At 42.3% G+C, this 17,134-nt stretch overlaps 2 protein-coding genes and 1 long non-coding RNA gene across 7 annotated transcripts; 1 reads left to right on the top strand and 2 right to left on the bottom strand.

Annotated features, from left to right (window-relative positions):
• Positions 1-35: 35 nt before the first annotated feature.
• LOC114865935 (uncharacterized) lies at positions 36-3,024 on the top strand. The gene is made up of 5 exons (XR_003787593.3): positions 36-107; positions 745-794; positions 866-1,026; positions 1,150-1,752; positions 1,836-3,024. It is a non-coding gene; the product is annotated as an uncharacterized LOC114865935 (long non-coding RNA).
• LOC114865934 (regulation of nuclear pre-mRNA domain-containing protein 1A-like) lies at positions 2,619-7,619 on the bottom strand. Of its 2 annotated transcripts, none has more exons than XM_055512751.1 (7): positions 7,254-7,619; positions 5,745-5,874; positions 5,403-5,509; positions 5,156-5,250; positions 4,861-4,986; positions 4,314-4,502; positions 2,619-3,226 (listed from the first exon to the last, which is right to left on the bottom strand). In XM_055512751.1, the coding sequence occupies exons 1-7, from the start codon at positions 7,402-7,404 to the stop codon at positions 3,128-3,130; spliced, it is 897 nt and encodes a 298-aa protein (XP_055368726.1). In that variant the 5' UTR covers positions 7,405-7,619; the 3' UTR covers positions 2,619-3,127. The 2 variants fall into 2 exon arrangements, with proteins under 2 accessions (XP_055368726.1, XP_029023308.1); XM_029167475.3 differs by having other exon boundaries at positions 4,314-4,489; positions 4,860-4,986; positions 7,254-7,617.
• Positions 7,620-11,096: 3,477 nt separating this feature from the next.
• On the bottom strand, positions 11,097-16,454 carry LOC114865300 (uncharacterized). Of its 4 annotated transcripts, none has more exons than XM_029166299.2 (12): positions 16,348-16,454; positions 15,510-15,577; positions 15,194-15,271; positions 14,970-15,103; positions 14,757-14,879; positions 14,615-14,672; positions 14,259-14,495; positions 13,955-14,091; positions 13,760-13,876; positions 13,599-13,656; positions 13,336-13,401; positions 11,097-13,227 (listed from the first exon to the last, which is right to left on the bottom strand). In XM_029166299.2, the coding sequence occupies exons 2-12, from the start codon at positions 15,532-15,534 to the stop codon at positions 12,251-12,253; spliced, it is 2,010 nt and encodes a 669-aa protein (XP_029022132.1). In that variant the 5' UTR covers positions 15,535-15,577; positions 16,348-16,454; the 3' UTR covers positions 11,097-12,250. The 4 variants fall into 4 exon arrangements, with proteins under 4 accessions (XP_029022132.1, XP_029022133.1, XP_029022131.1 ...); XM_029166300.3 differs by having other exon boundaries at positions 16,305-16,429; XM_029166298.3 differs by having other exon boundaries at positions 15,510-16,449.
• Between the last annotated feature and the right edge of the window lie 680 nt (positions 16,455-17,134).

Below are 17,134 nucleotides of genomic sequence, written 5' to 3'. Positions count from 1 at the left end.
TTTTCTTCTTCTTCTTTTTCTTTAATATGAGGCGGTAACAGTTTGAGTATCGCCGCCTACTGTACAGGAGGACGTAACATCATTCGTCTAATAACCAGACCACCAAGGTACTGTCCTCTTATAGTATAAATATCCATTGCTATCATATTTATTTCTTCTTCTGAAATAAACCAAACAAATATGCCAAAAACTGGGGGGTTCTGTAATAAATACTAAATTCCAAAAAACCTTTTATGGCTATTTGTTCATGTGCAGGCTTGAAATGCTGTTTCTAGGAGCAGCCAGACAGATGCGTCTAAAACACGTTGCTCTAACAATGGAGAGTAGGAGTAGAACCATTAACGAGGTACATATAAGCTAATAGGATTGGGTGCTAATTAGTGGGCAGTCAGGACCACACCTCAGTCACGGTAATGGTGAAAGCTATTAACACCAAAGTAATGCATTCTCTGCAATGCGAGTTTAGCGGTTCTCTACTTCCTCTATAAATAAGTTCCGGGGTAGCGCTGATTGGCGGAGGTAAGAGTGACAGGGCGGGGCTTAGACTGCCCAATTTAGATAAAAAATGCAGGTAGTTGTTAAAGTTTTCTTGTGTTTTCAACTTATTACACAAGAGTCCCTGCTTATTGTACTTATTTTCATACAAGGAAAATGCAGACTGCCCAGAAGAAGTAAGTCATTGGATCCTGTATGTTTGATTTGTGTCATTTGCCTTTTATAAATTTGTGTCTACTTTTTTCACAGTGAGAAGGACCTTTGTGTGGTTCAGAAGACTCTTCGCCTGAACCAACTGAGTAAGTCCAAATCGTCACACAAAATGCATTACAAAAAATTCAACTCCATTTCTCTGTGTGCTACCTTTCAGTGTCCTGTCACATCAGATCTTCGTTGCCCATCAATAGAGAGCTGTGCTGCAACATGCAGAACATGGGTCTGGATGAGAAGTTTCCCAGCCACACCCCAATTCTCCTGGAATTCAAGGAATATCTTGTGAAGCAGCGTGGGACCCAGACGTGATGCCAAGAGGTGATGTAGGCTGCAGACTCAGTAGAATATCTATAGGTTCCTGCTTTCAGCCTTCAGCACAGCCTTGTTTAAGCTGAAATCCATGCACCAGTTCTCCAGGCTGACTGGGTTATGACTCTACAGGTGGATGATGTCTCCAGGATGCTGAGGTACATGCAGCCCACCCGGGATGACGTCAGCGTGGACTTTCTCAGGCAAAGCACCAAAACCAGAGACCACATGGTGACCTTACAGAGGGTCAAACTGCTTCCCCCCACCTTCCTCAACTACATTAAGAGTAGATCAGATTTGTTTGGTTTCTCACGCGGAGCAATCTGGACCAGCAGCTACGAACATCCTCCTGAGGCTATCCTAAGAAGCTAACACGCCATCCAGCTTGACAGATTACAGGCTGGGTTTGCTGAAGGCACTCGCTTCTATGACAAGTGGAGGGCAGTACCGTCTAGTACCGGGAGGAGAACCTGCTGTATAAGCTGATATTAAAGACCTAATGACAGCGACAGATTCATGGAGACAGACATTTAAACTGACATCCGTATTAATCGACAGCAAAAACAGACCATCCTCCAAATGTAGCCATGGTAACAGAGATGATTGACAGGGAGGCCTGGAATGCCAATCACCCGCATCCAGAGGACATCGTCGCAAAGTGGAGTCCAGCTAAAAGCATTGAGACGGATGAGTCTGGTGTGGCTGTTCAGGAGTACGGGGACGATGGAGGACAAGGTGAGGACAGGTATTCATCAGTTCTGGCGTGTGACGATAAGAATATTAAATTAAACCTTCATTTCCTTTTCCATTGCCACCAGATCCTTTACAAAGAGATCAGTCATCTGTAATTATCCTGGTGAGCTGATCACTGCAGATGGGGGCCTACGACAGCAGGCATCTGTGCATCAATGTAAGGGTGCGACCCCTCGTTGGAGACAGCGGGCAGAAAAATGAACCACACCAGGAAGAATAACAACGTTAGGTTGCTCCCCATCAGAAGGAAGTTTAATGAAGGAGAAAAGGACTCTTTCCTTCTGGTGGCAGCAAGACACATCGACGTCGATGTCAGGCATCGAGACCTAGTGGTCAATGGAAAGACTCCATTTGGTCCCGTGTCCTAATTGTGAAGGATTTATATTGTATTTCTTTTAAATCTCATTTTAAAAGTGTTTCTTTTTATTTAAACACGACAGAGCTCATTCATTTGCTCCTTCATATCTGAATTATCCAACATCATCTCTGCAGTTACTTGAATTTATGTTTTTATACTTTCAGTTTTTCACACTCAAATATAGAATTTCTCCCTTTTACCTTTTAAACTGTCTCTAATCATTCCTTTACCTTTAATGATATGATCTTCACACAACAACAACAGTTTTTTTTCTCTTTTTTTTATTTGGTTCCAAGTAATTTAATTTATATTTACAAAACAGCTGCAGTTTGTCGGTTCGGGGGACGAGGGCACGTCTCTGTGAATCTGTGTGAGGCAGCATTCAGTAGAATATCTGACAAAACTATGAAGTAGTATGAGCAGTGTGACAACAGAGTCCTTCACCCAGTACCTCTGTAGCGTCTCAGTAATAAACACATTGTAGAGGTACTTCATTTCAGAGCTTTGTTAACATGGACTCAAATCATGAGCAATAATTGTCCTACATACATGCAATCTGAAGATGTACAACAGAACATGATTACCTCACCTATGCGTTCCTCCAAACCAATATCACACTGCATAAAAAGAGCTACTAGAGCCAAACAGATGCGCTCATAACAAGAAGTGTGAAACCAAGACAAACTCAAGTCTTTCATTATGTTGAAGACTTGGTACACAGTATGGTGGGATGTAAACGTTGATGGACAGAGCTCAAAGCTAGTGTGTGTCTGGTTGGCATAAACCTGAATGTACCAATAACATAACACAAAAAAAAGTTCAGACAGGAAAAGAAAACACTTCTGTTAATAAAAGCCATGTGGGTAAATGTGAACCTGTTGGAGGCAGAATGAGGCCACAGGCCACTATAATGGGACATGGACACTTTTCAAAGTCAACAGCAGACAACTATGACGAGTTCATGGGTGGAATATGTGACGGACAGGTTGAGATGCTTCTTCAGGTGGAGGGGTTGTACAGGTCTACGGGCAGATTGTTCAGGCGTGAGCGCAGCTCCTTGCGGACCTGGGTCACCCGTGCTAGTTTGCGTTTGTACTCCTACAAAATAAAAGAAACAACAAAAAAAAGGATTTACAACAGAACATTTCAACTGAACTCAAGAACTTCAGTGCGGTAGTATTAATGTTAAGTTAAGTTGTGCGACTGATGAACGAATGATGTTGTGTAGATGTTTTTATAGGGAAGGTCTAAATATTAAAGCATATATTTAACTAAAATTATTATTTTTCTGAAACATCTACATATGTTCTCCAATACAATGATTCAAGGCTGAATCAGACGGTCTGTACACACCTAATTATTTTAATCCAATGAGAGTGTGAAGAGGTTCAGCAAATACGTACCTACATAAGTGCTAGAGTCCGAGTAAATTTATAAAGGACTTAGTGAGACTAAGTTATTGTAGAAGTGTACAACAAAATTCTTTTCTTTCTGAACAAAAACAGCAGGAAGATAACACTGCTGCCATTGTGATAAAGTTTACAATACTAGAAAGATGTATAGCAAATTCAAAAAAACAATTTTAAATTCTGAAAAAGACATTAGCTCAAATGAGAAATGATCTTGGCTCCAAGGCGAGTATGAGCATGTTTGACAGGTTTTGGTTTCCTCCATTTCAGCACATCTGCACCTACTGAACAGAGCTTTTCAATCTTAGCCGTCAATATTAGAGCAAAATAAAAGCACTCACAAAATAATGTTATTTTTATTTTGAAAATTTTTATTACAAAATACTGAATGAAAACACATTTATAATACTTTATCCTGCTGAGATCCTGTGAATAAATGCTAGAGCGTTATTGCCACCACAAAAACTCTGATCAGCGACACACCTATTTCAATTGTTACTTACCTCACAGGAAGCACATAGAATGAAATAAGCTAAAAGAACAGTCAGAAGAGAAAATCTTACTTGGTTGTTAAACATGTATCTAATTAGAAATTATTCTTCTACTTGTGACGGCACCAGAGCTAAGACTGAGTGAAATCTGTAGTTAGGGGTAATGCAAAACCAGGTTAATCTGCAGTAATAATAAAATGCAAATACATTAACAAGATGTGTGAGAACAAAGCAACAAGGGTGAACGTAGACAAGACAAACTCAATAGAAAAATGATGTACGCACTTCAAGTTTCTGCTCGTTCTGGGCCAAGCCGTCCTTCTGGCTTTGGAGGAAAACTGTTAGTGTGCGAGTGAGCTGCCTCCTATCGTCAATTTCTGCCGCCAAGCGACCACTGTAGTCTGCGAGCAGCATGCAGGCCTCCTCCACCAGCCGCGAAAGCCGTTCCCCCGATTCCTTATCTACATTACAAACCATAGAGAGAACAGGGGACCGTGCTGTAAGATGAGCAGTCCAGGGTTCATTGTACAATCACCGACACATCCAAGTAGAGTCTTTTAATCATTTTCATGTAAAATACAAAATATGGTTCTTTTATTTAAAGTTAGGCCAAAGACATTTTGTGTGGATCTGTACTTCTCTCTCACACTAATTCATTAATCGTCATAAACATCAACTTAATCAAAATCAGTTTGTCATTAATGGAAGGTAATTCAAGAGTCCTATTTTACCTGCTCCAGTTTCTGAGTATTGAAATTGAGATCTACAATGTGAAATGTAACCAGGTTTCTTCTCCTGCCTACTTCTTTTTAAAACCTTTTCTCTGCCTACCTGTAATCCTCTGAAGCAGTGATGTGTCCTGCACCTCAGCAGGAAGGGAGGAGATGCGCTGACGCAGCAATGAGTCGCCAGATGCGGCATTCTCCAGCTCCTGCAGAGCTCGGATTAACTCTGCTGTCTGACACAGTCGGAGGTAATGAGGGGAACAAAATAGAGAGGAAAGGTTATTGTTTCAAATATGAACATTGTGGATGAGATACAATAAGTCTAATATATAAATACTAATATCAGACTGTTACTATTCCTGATTAAGCTCTAATGTCATCATCGGCCTATATTTATTAAACCTGTGGGGTTTCAGCTGGGGAGCTCTGGGAGGAAAAGTCTGCATCATCTGGTTGAATGTCCTCATATGACCTCTTCTTAGCTTTCTTGTCTCCATCTGAGCGATAACAGAGAAGTGCAATGTAAAGCATCAGACACATGGCACAGAAAAACTGTTTCTAGCTCAAATGAAATGGTGCACATTTATGATAAGATGGAGTGTTAAAACTTCCCAGCTTATAGGAACAGGCTGGGATAGTGTGAACTTACATAGAACTTGCGAGAGCTGATCCAGCAGGCTGTTCTCGTACACACCTCTCTCCTGCCAGATGGACAGCACTCGACCTAACTGTTTCTTACAGCCCTCCTCTCCCTCCCTGGACAGAAAAACCACACAGAAGAGCAACATACACTATAACCAGTGCAGGACACATTGCTCTCTTATGACTGGACAAAGACATTTCAAGATAGTTGGCCATCTCAATGACAAGTGTAAAATAAATCAGAAGTGGTTAAGTTTATTTATTGCCATTCTTAATTTTATAAATGTAAATTCAATAATTGAAATGTGAACCCTAATATGATCATTTTGGATTGTAAGTTGAATCTGACCTGTACACATGCTTGAACGCATCAACGATGACTGGTGCATAGTCCTGGGTGAATTCTGGTCCTTTCCTCTTGCTGTTCTGAATGACGTCATTGGCCAAGTAAAGGAAGGTCAGCTTGCGGGATACCTGAGCTGCATGCAAATATAGTACATATTATATAGTTTGGCAATTCAGCTCATGTGGCAAAGGAAAACCATGATGTACTGTTGTTTTTTTACCTCTAATGACAAGAATTACAGCATTGAAAACCCACGCTTCAACTAAAGGCGTCAGTTACTTTACCAACTTTGTTAATATAAACTCAATAACCACTAATGTACATGTTGCGCCTCATTCACATTACACCACGTATGTGTGTGTCTCCAGACACAGAACAGAGGTGGCTCTAAAGCTCCAGAGAAATCTGCTCCCCTTCCCTGTTGTTGTTAAAACTGATAGTTCCTAAAATACAACATCCACCTGAGATATCATTAGGTTGTTGACATGCACCTAAAGGAAAGGCGCTACCAAAGAAAATATTTTTATTTCACACGACAATTAAATATTCACACTAATGACAAAACTTTATTAATCTGACGATGGGGAAATTCGAATACAGTTTGTACACTTTCATCTTTACATGTGTCACAAAGTCATAGGCCACCATTTACACTTTACTTACTCAGCAATGTTTAATACATTGTTTTTCTTTAGGGTTTTTTGCTGCTGTAGCATGGTATATGAAATTAGACATATGCAAATCAGCAGCCATAAAGCATTTAAAATTAGGTGTTTGTCAGAAATAAATCCAAATCTTTGTGCCATCAGAGTGACATCTTTATTATGTGGAGTTGAGCAATTAGGAGGGAACAATACGTGCATTATGTCACTTATGCCACTGAAAAAAGGCAGGAAAACAAAGGCAAGTGTTCATTAACAGCCCTGGATGCATCTGGATGCCATGCTGTGGCTTTCAGAGTGGGTGAGAGCGGTGATAGCGGGCCTCAAAACAAAAACAAGGTCCTGGGAGAAGCCACTATGTTTCTCTACGCACAACTTAGAGCAGCCGCTGAATTGTTCCGTAACTCTGTGGGCTCATCGCTGCAAACCACCCTTCTCACATTACACGCACACGCACGAGCTCGGTTGTCTATTATTACACAGACACATTTATTAGTGCAGCTTTAAAGGCAGTCAGCGCGACGAAGAGGTGATGTCTGCATCAATTCACCGCCTCGTCCACCGCATTTACGGTATAAATAGACAGATAATGCGTGGTTGAAAGTCACTAGACGACGATGCTAAACTAATGCTAGTGGTAAAAGTTGGCTAGCGTTAGCAGTTAGCTTGACATAGTTCGCTTGGCAATACACGCCGTTAACCTTATAGGAACCTAGCTAAATATGCTACTGTTTACTGTTGCAATAGGCAACTAACCAGAGCTAATAATGCTACAAACATCCCGAAAGACTTTAGGACATATCAATAAAACCAAGTTAGCATTGCTTAAAAGCTAGCTCGCGTCACTCACCCTTCTTCAGTTCGTTGAACCAGACGCTAACGATGGTCTTCGAGTGCTTTCTGTGGTGAATGAGCCACAGCGACAGCGTCTGCACACTTTGCTGGGAGTTGCTAAGCTCGGATAATTTCTTCTCTAATGCCGCCTCGGAGAACGCTGACATGTCGACGGGGCTGAGGGATCGCGCGACGCCGGGGAGATGCAGCTCCGAGGTTCCTCCCAGATGTGTCCTCGACCACGAGTCAAACGGCGGCGGCCGAACGTTAGGGGCTGCGGGGTAGAGCCATGCGAGACCGTTACTACGCGAAAAACGGCTTCTGTTCCTACGTAGCTCCCACCGACTAAACGCTGCTATCGAGGCGCTGCGTCCTGCCTGGAACACACCACAACAACGGCGGCTGCTGCTTCCGGCGTGGTGCGGCGTTCATGTCTCGCGGAAATGTCAGCTCAGCTGTTTTCACGTTGCCAAAAAGTGAATAAAGCTAATATCTTTAGGTAATCCTCTTTTTATTATGTTTTAATAAACGTTCTCTACGTTATTTCTAGGGTGACATATTTATTGCATGATAATTTGTTTTGGTATTTGTGTTAGAGAAACCAGGCTGCAGAGCGTGAGGAGGGCAGTGAAGGACACATCACAGGAGCAGAGGGAGGACGAGGTGGTGCATTGGCTGTATTTGGTCACTAGATGGCGACACCTCACTGGCAGAGGTGACCTCGAAATTCTGGTAGCGTGTGGGACTGACAGTGACCATCAATGTGTTTGTTTGAAACCATTTCCAAACCAAAACCAATGTAACTTTCCTGCAACTTTAGTTATATCGAATGAATTTTGTTAATGAATGAAATTGGTTGTAGAGTCTGAAGCAGCTACTTCTTATCAGGGAGTCAGACTAAAAAATGCTTTGCTGGTTCTTGTGGAGTCTATTCCATTTATTATTGTATTGTATAATGTATTATTGTTTTGCATTATACAAGAGACAGAAGCTTGCTTATGTATTAGGGATGGCAGGATGTGTGTGTCTTTTGAAAAGCCGACATAGCCTCCGAAGCACAATGGAACATTGAGAGGCCGTTGTCCCGTAAGTGGAATCATATGTTAAGTCACCAGTTTTAGTGCATGTTAGAAATCATATGTTGTGTCAAGCGTTTCAATGTATTTTTAGAGTCATATAGCCAGATGGCCTAAGCAAAGCATATAATTCGGGGGAGACATTCTGGGCCAGTTGAACCAGTGCAGGACCCTTCATGGGCACTAAATACTGACTGTTACTGTTCACACTGTGAACCTGAACATTTAGGTCCAGAAACAGCAGCATGTGGAGGCTCAATAGCTTCATGGTGCAGTCAATGAAATGTCGTCAGCAAAAAATTGTATTGTATACTTCCTCTCCGCCCGAAGCCATAATATGTAGTGTTTTTTTAGTACCATCTGTCCCACTGGAGCCTCGCTATCAGAGCAGAACCAAAGAGATAAATGTCAAAGGACGGAGATGGAGAGAGTAACTTGACCTCAGTTTAGGGAGTCACATAGAGGATAGTTCCCGGGAGGCCAGTGTGATGGAAATGTTATATTATCCCTTAATGCTGATCATTTTCATTATTAATGCCGTACTAATCATCTGATTGTTTCTGATTCATGTTCATATTCTTAAGTGTTGGGCATTCACATGAAGAGCTGAGCAGGAGGGGTCCTCAGTTCTCATTTGAGCAGGAAGCCTAGTTCTGCTTTGATCACTCTGTGAGACAGTGTCTGACTGTCTGACTTGATGACCCTGTGACGTGGTGTTTGACTTAGACGAGGAACAGAGTGCTTCTTGAGTGAGCATCAACTTGTTCTTTTCACCCGGGTGCCTTTCTTTTCATTTACCTATTCTTTTCCTTTCTTTTTTAATTTTTCTATATGCATATGCAGAAATAAATTTACATAGACAACTTTTTGAAGTCTTCTTTTCATTGAGGTGTCAGAAGCTCTTGTGGTATTTTTTTTCCACAACACCGGGGAGGAACAACCATAAACCACAGAGAAGTCTAAAGAAAGGTCAAATGAACAAACATCAGCATCAGCGCGAACACAACCACACAACCACACAACCACAGTGATGGTGGTACTGATGAGCAGAGCTCATGTGTACCACTCATCTGTGTATGTATGTATTCAGTTTAACTCTCATCTCACCCTGGAAATAAGGTAGAGAGAGAACGTTCATGCATATGCATTAAAACGAGGCAAACATCGATCAACGACTGCTGTGAAGCAATTTACGACGAATATTACATTTCTTTACGAAAAATATAAACATAGAGATATAATGCAAGGACCCCAACACGCCTTCATGCAGCAACCCAACAACCTGCCTTCCTGGCAGGGTGGACTGTCTCTGTCTGCTCCAATCGAATTGTCTCAGCGTTGGGAAGCGTTTCCCATTCTCCCACCTGGTACCACCGGCGCCTCGCTATCAGAGAGAAGGCACAATAACAGTCAAGAGACAAAGAGGCAGAGCTCCTCGACCTTGGTTCTGGGGAGTTAGACAGGAGCCAGATGCAGGGAGGGCCGGAGATAACCATAAACTATACGCAGTCTCAGAACATCAGTGACAAACTATAAGATAGGACAGACACAATATATCCTTTACACACTCGACAACTTGCAGTGGACCGGAATAACAAGTTATGGCAGTTTAAACCTGAAATCGGACGCTGAGATACGTCTTTATGATGCTCCCGCGCACAGCAATCGATATTTCACAGACACTTCTTGGCACCACATCTGTCAGCTGCACTTCTGGTAGAACCCAGAAAGGAAATATAGGATCAGCAGAAGAATATGACATTGTTATTTTAACTTTCAGACACAATAACTATTACCCACTGCTGCATCAGCACATTGTTTACTGAACACAGTGTATACTATAGGACAGTTGATGATGCGTATGTGATTTGGAGTTTCGACTCCAAATGGAAGTGTCTTTTTTATTAGCTTACATTCCTCAGTCATGGCCTTCTTGCTTTCTTTCGCAGCTGGATGGGGGAGTGTGAGAAGAGGGATTTTCCAGTTAGTTACGGTTGCAGTTCTGCGTCTGGTGGGTGATAAGGAAAAGGGGAGATCCTGGTGGATTTATGGTTATTGCACAGGTGTCATACAAACCACAAGTGGTTTGTTTGTTCAGCTCACATTCCTCCTTGACTCGGGGTCGTGTTAAAGGTCGGTGTCTCATCAGAAAACAGCGTTCAATAAAAGAGACCACTTCACCTCTGTCCAGACGCAGATGTGGTTCGCCACAAGACTGACACATTTACAAAACTCATTGTTAGGGAGAAAATATATTTTCATTTATCATTTTTATTTAACAGTAAAGCTTTGGCATTTGCAGTTACCACATTTGTTACCACATTGACGTTTGTGCTGACATCTAACCACATGCATAAGTGCTTACGTAGGTATTGTCATATACGAAGGACAATTTTATAATGCTGTTGCGATGCATAGTTCCTGTTCTAGGTATTGGACTGTAGAAGTTTCACATTGAACTCGAGTTTGTACTTCTACTCAGGGACAGGTGCTAAAACCAGAATAGGGGACCTGTTTGTATTGCTGTGTCTATTTGTGTGTTTCCGCATGTTAACAAGTGCACCAATGATATGCTATCGAAGGCGTGTACAAGCATCAATAAAGTGTTGTGCTTTGGGCAAGTTCGTTGGAGTTGATGGTCTCTGAATGAAGCGCTTACAACACTAAGATCTCAGTTGAACTCCCCTTGTGCAAGTAAAAACTGGTTGACTCGCAGTTGTGCTTTATTGTTCTCATCTCTGTGTGTATCAGTGCTGTTGTGATATTTTCAGGCCCAACACTCATTATGTGCAATATCAACTTATGTTTATTGTTACACCAGCTGATAACTTTAACACAAATTATAAAGTGTACATTCACAGGAGCCCATTTTTAGCAGCTTAGCCTGTCACTGTTACTGATCAGGCTGCAGCTGGATAAGTTGACCTTCTACTGAATGGCATCAGTTATGGTTCACTCATACAGGTGACAGGTTGTCAATATAAAAACACAAAAGTATAAGGCACTTAATCTGGGACGTGATAAAGGTTCATCCATGCATAGCTAGAGGAATTAGAGAAACAAGAACAGACTCATTGTGTATTATAATACCTGGATTAAAGAAATTTTGTAATCTCTTCTAAAGAAACAAACTCAAAACATCAAGCAGCATTGGAAGATGCTTGAAGACATCTGAACCACAGCTAAACACAATTAACTATATTTGATCTCATAACATATCAGTTTGATTATACATCAACAGTGAACTAGAATGCGTATAAATGTTGAAGACAATCAAATAACCTCAGAATGATGTAACAATTAACTCAGAATCACATCTGAGATTACCTGGTTAAAATAAATGTAACTTACAATAAATGCTTATGAATAACACTGTAAACACTTTGCATTAACATATTAACTGTGTCTGGTAATCTTTGGTATTGGTATAATGCATGCATAATTATAAAGTAGGAAAGGTTATTTATAATTTTGTGAACACCAGAACTGGCTTGTCACGTATTTTATTGCTTAATAACACATTTCAGCAACTGCTTGTTGCTCAAGCTTTGTTGACCGTGAAACACTTGAAAGCTACATTTCAAAACAAAACAATCTGTACAAATAAAAACGCAAATTTGATCATTTCTTAATTATATTTCAACAAAAAAAAATCTGCCAGTTGACGCAAAATTTAGAGTGGAGGAGGGACTAAATTGGAAAGTTTAGACGCACTCAGGCCAAGATTCCTTCATTTATGACAGAAACCAGATCCAATCTCCTTGGAGCAACATAAAAGAAAATACCACAGCATGATTAGAACCCATGCGCGGTTCCTTCAGTAGAACGCACACCTGACAATATACGAGCATTTAAATTAAGAGTTGCACTGCGTGAGCTAAACCGTTCCTGCGTCGCCTCCTGAACTCTTTACATCTGATAAACCCGTGGCTCAGAGTCACATAGACTGGGCTGTGTAGCACAGAGGTGCCCATGGTGGGACATGGGCGTTTGGCTGGTACACAGCCCTAACAGCAAAACCACCGGCTGGATCAGGAAAGGGCTGGTTATCATTCGTCCTAGGTCTAATATGGTAGTTGGGGTCAGCCGTGAACCCATAGCCGTATCGTCCGTCCTGATAGAGAGCAGCCGGGGTCATAACGTGAGGAGCTGCGTGAACACGTTCAGTAAACTCCATGTATGGTTGCAATTGTCTCTGTTCAACCCCATGAAACCGTGCTCTAGGCTGTGGAGCGGCGTGCGGCTGGGAGTATCCCAGGGAGGGATACGTAGCGACCCTGCTTGCATCCACGTAAGGAACCATTTCATCGGATGAGCCGTGATGCCCCACGCCGGGCGGCGTTGCTTGCCACACGGTGAGGTTCACGTAACCTGGTGCCGAGTACTGGGGCTGTTGGTAATGATGCCAAGCTGCACCTGAGAGGTTCTCAGCTGATACTTGCCCTTCGGTGCCAGTCTTACTCTGGGCCACTGCACCGTGACCCTCTTCATTACCCCAAAAGGAACGCTCCACATCTGGATAAACACTCACTCGGAGGTTTTCTTTGGGTGCCACATATTGCCAAGCGCCTCCTTCATTATTATAGACGTCTGGCTGAAGTTGTGCGGCCCCGCAGGCCGACGTGTGGTCGGTGTGATTACCTACAAACAGCTCAGGGCCCTCTGTCTGGGACTCTGGGGAAGGACTGGCGGCTGGGTGGGACGAAGGCGAGTATGCACACATGGGGACACGCTCGTTGCTGAAGGGGCTCCTCTCCAGGAGCAGTGCGCCGTCGGTGAAAGGCAGGCTTACGTTAAACACGGTTTTAGTCGCTTTCTTGGATTTCTTCTTCCTCTTCCCAGTTGTAATCTGCGGTGTCCAGTTTGACGGTGCTACAGCCTGTACAGGTACGTATGGCACGCCTTGAAAAGGCCCTGAAACAGATGCATAGATCAAACAGCGGGAGGTTAAAAAGCAATAGGAAATATTTAAATGACTGGAAGAAATGTGCCCCGCCAAGCGAACTAAAACTGCACACGCACCATCAACAGCTGCTTCCTGTTGCTGGTAGTTAGTTCCGATTGATAATTTACACAACATCCTCACACCTGGAAAAAAGAGAATACAGATGATATGCAAAAAAATAAAACAAGAAATGTATGAACTATGATTTACGTTTAGAAAAGCGTCATGGAGAACAGAGGCAGATACTTACATCACAAGTCATTCCTGAAGAGCAGAAAGTTGGAGCAAGAAAGGTGAGAGCTGGGGCTAAAATGGCCATAAAACATAAATCTATACTTACACCAGTTGTAACTTTTTTTTTCCATGCGGGTACAGATGGATTCTGGTGCAGTTACAACCTGAGACGTTTGAGAAATGACCAGTTAAGACGATTGTGGCCACAGAGTGATTTTCTAGGACATTCAGGCCAGAATAAACTGTGCATGAAGGTAAATATGACACCTTTGGGTTTCCTCTTCCCTCGTCTTCCTCCACTTTCTCTGCCAGCGACTCCAGAATCCCACGGCTGCTCTCATCAGCTGCGTTCACAAACTTCACTTTCTCGGGGTGAGCTTCCATCTACACATAAATGCTCTCAGTTAACTTCACATCTCGCGTTGTATCCATCATCAGTGACTATTTGGCATATAGGCTGACCAAGTAGTTGTAGACGTGGGAGGTGCTGGTTAGATGATAAGTGATGCCTCCTTTCTTGGGTCGAGTGCGGCAGCAGTGGCATAAGAAACCGCATGTCTGCCCAGCCTCATTCTGACACTCCACCACACAGCAAAGACCTGTTGTAAACACGGAGAAAACACAAGTTTTACATATTAGTTCTATTCATCATTGCATAATTTGAATATTTTGATCTGTTAAAAATACAATGTACTCATATTGTAGGCAAATGGAGAATTGTTTTGTTAAAAACACACTCATCTGTTCCTACTATTGCTGCTCTCACCAATAAGAGGCTTGGTTCCTGTGTAGCCTTCAAAAAAGCAGCTGTTCCTTCCAGAAAGGCTGGACTTTTCGAACAACACCTGATATTTCGTCTTGTATAAGCTCCTGAGAGGCTTGAAGGCTTTTCCAGGTTGTCTCTGTGGGCGCTTGGCGAGCAGCACTATCCTTTGGGATTGGCTGGAGGAAGTCTCTGGACTACTCTCAGGTTCAGCTCTTAAGGAACTTATCAGAGTTATTGCTGTGGTGTAGAGAGAAAGAATTAGTAAGAAGTAAAAAGACAACATTTGTAATGGATCTAAATATGAAGCCAGGAAAATTAAGCGATGGTAGATATATTAATGAAAATCCGTCACTGACCGTCATTTTCACCATGTGTTGATATCTTCTGGTACACGTCATCTTCAACTTCTATCAGCTTCATTTCAAGGTGCAAACTGAAGTGAGTACTGGTTCCTGAAACACGCTCCAGACAAAAGCATGTGAAGAACAAAAACCATACCTGAACATCTCCAGGTCCCTCCTGTCCCTCCAGAATCTTGGCCATGTCCATCAGTGGCCTGGCCAGTTTAGAAAGGTCAGAGCTCTCCTTCCACCCAGACATTAAGTGAGGGTACCAGCTATTCTGTTAGGAAACACACAACTTCTTAACATCCCTCAACCCAGGGCAAACACACAAACTTGCCATCATGACTTCTCCGATTGTGCTACTTACAATGTAGTTGTATCTGTGCAGACTTCCCATAATGTGGTTCCGCATGTCAGATTTACTAAGTCGACATATACACACCTCACACAAGTACAGTGCTTGTGCACCTGCCTTCACACATTCTATAACACTACCCAGACCTAAATATTCATACAATGACAAATTATTTAAAACAGCATACACCAAAGACAAATGCAGCTTATACTCAAAACATGGGTGCTGCTACAGACCAATAATGGGTTGCAATCTGTCCTTCTTGTCCAGATAAACCCTCAGAGACTCAAACAGCTGACTTTTGCTGGAAGGTCCTAGAAATAGAGGGGTGAATGTGTGTATGTATAAGTTATTATTCTGAAAAAACCCAACAAGCATCTACTAATGACTTTAAATTAACAGGGTGTAGTTGGCTGCTGCTTGTTGTTAAGCGATATCCAAGACTAAAAAAAAAAAAACAACGGCAAACATCAACATAATACAAATTATAACGTAATATAAATGTGTCCAGACCCTTCCACTGGTTCAAGCATAGACAGAATGGAGCCATACCTTTCTGTTTATCTCCGGGCAGCATGGTGCGGTTGTAAAATTACCACCTGCATATACTAGATGTTGGACTTAAAGAAAATCATTATTAAAGTTCAGTTTTTGATGGACAGATCAGTGTGTATGAACGTCGGTCACTCCCGATTCACAGAAGCAGGACTAACGGGCCGCTGTGGGTCTAAACACAAGGTGGCGTTCACGTGTTATCAAACGGCCAGAGAACTGCGGTGGAACAAGTATCGTATCGTATCATTAAGTAAACACATTTAGCTGATCACAGGAAATCCAGAGCTCCCGTAAACATCACACTGCTGCAGGATGTCCATCGGTATGTGTCTCTGCCAGCGACAGCTTGAGCCTCGCTCCTCGCTCAATAAACGGACCTTTTACGGGCAGCAGATATGATCAGTGCCAAATATCATTACCGTAAATGTCCCTAGGAACCAAAACATGTAAAGTATTAATTATATTGTTTAAAACGCGTTTTACTAAGCCACTTCCCTATTGCCTAATCGACCAGTGAAGTCTAACTTACGTTATATCGTTTCCATGTCACTTTAAAGCTAACCAGCTGTCAATGGCGTTCGCCGTAAATCCGCTACATCAGCTACAACTAAAACTAAACTCGTTGACAAACTAATTAATTAACGCCACGTGAGATATTAAAGGTTTAAACAGTTTAAGTCTGTGCTTCGACAGCGGACACAGACCAAGAAAAACTAGCTTAGCTGAACAATTAAAGTCCACAAATCTTACATCGGTATAACGTTACCCACGCAACAACTAATAAAAACTAACCTGCTAGTTAAACACAGCTGGTTTCGGCTGTGGAGGTCCTTACCTTCAGCAGACTGCCTCCAGAGCTGTAGCAAACACCGCTGACGTCTGTGACGGGCTGACAGGAAAGATCCACTCCAAGATTTAATAAAGTTTGCTTGCAGCTGTGTTGCGCAGGAAGTGGGACTTGGATGCTAGCCCCGCCCCCAAGGTTAGCCCGCCCTAAAAGATAGCCCCGCCCTAAAAGGTAGCCCCGCCCTAAAGGATGGCCCCGCCCCAAAGGATAGCCCCTTTCTTATCATACAACAGTCAAACAGTCTTACTTTAGTGTGATGGGAAAACTGTGTGTAACACTGCCTTTGGTCCACACGCCGAAGTCATCAGATTTTGAGCCATTTTTAGGAATAATGTGGTCTGTTTGGCCAATTGCTCTTGATCTATATCTGACATATTTCATGCATAACACTACAATTAATGAATACCACTTGTGTGGAGGAGGACTGTGGCAATCTGGAAACCTGGCCTTGACAACATACAAAGCCCAGACATGCTTTCCTCTCTTCCTCCTCCTCCCTCAGAGTTTTGAATTCTACTCCCTCGAGAGCCATCTGGGTATTTCAATAACAACCTCAATACAAATGTCCTCAAATACTCTCAAGAATGTCTATTCGCAGTAACAAATATAGTCATAGGTAAAGAAAGTGTATTTTTACATAAATTCTCATAAATGTGAGACAGCAGACACTTTGTAGCAGAAAATTACATTTGATTTATCTCAATGTGTAATAATCTTTTAGGCTCCAGCTTTCTGTCAGTCTGAAAAGAACCACCTCACACCTACTGGCTACACA

The sequence above is a fragment of the Betta splendens genome, chromosome 11, assembly GCF_900634795.4.
Source record: "Betta splendens chromosome 11, fBetSpl5.4, whole genome shotgun sequence".
Classification (NCBI taxonomy): Eukaryota; Metazoa; Chordata; class Actinopteri; order Anabantiformes; family Osphronemidae; genus Betta; species Betta splendens.
The sequence above is the reverse complement of the archived record's forward strand: the minus strand, read 5'-3'. Positions and strand labels throughout refer to the sequence as shown.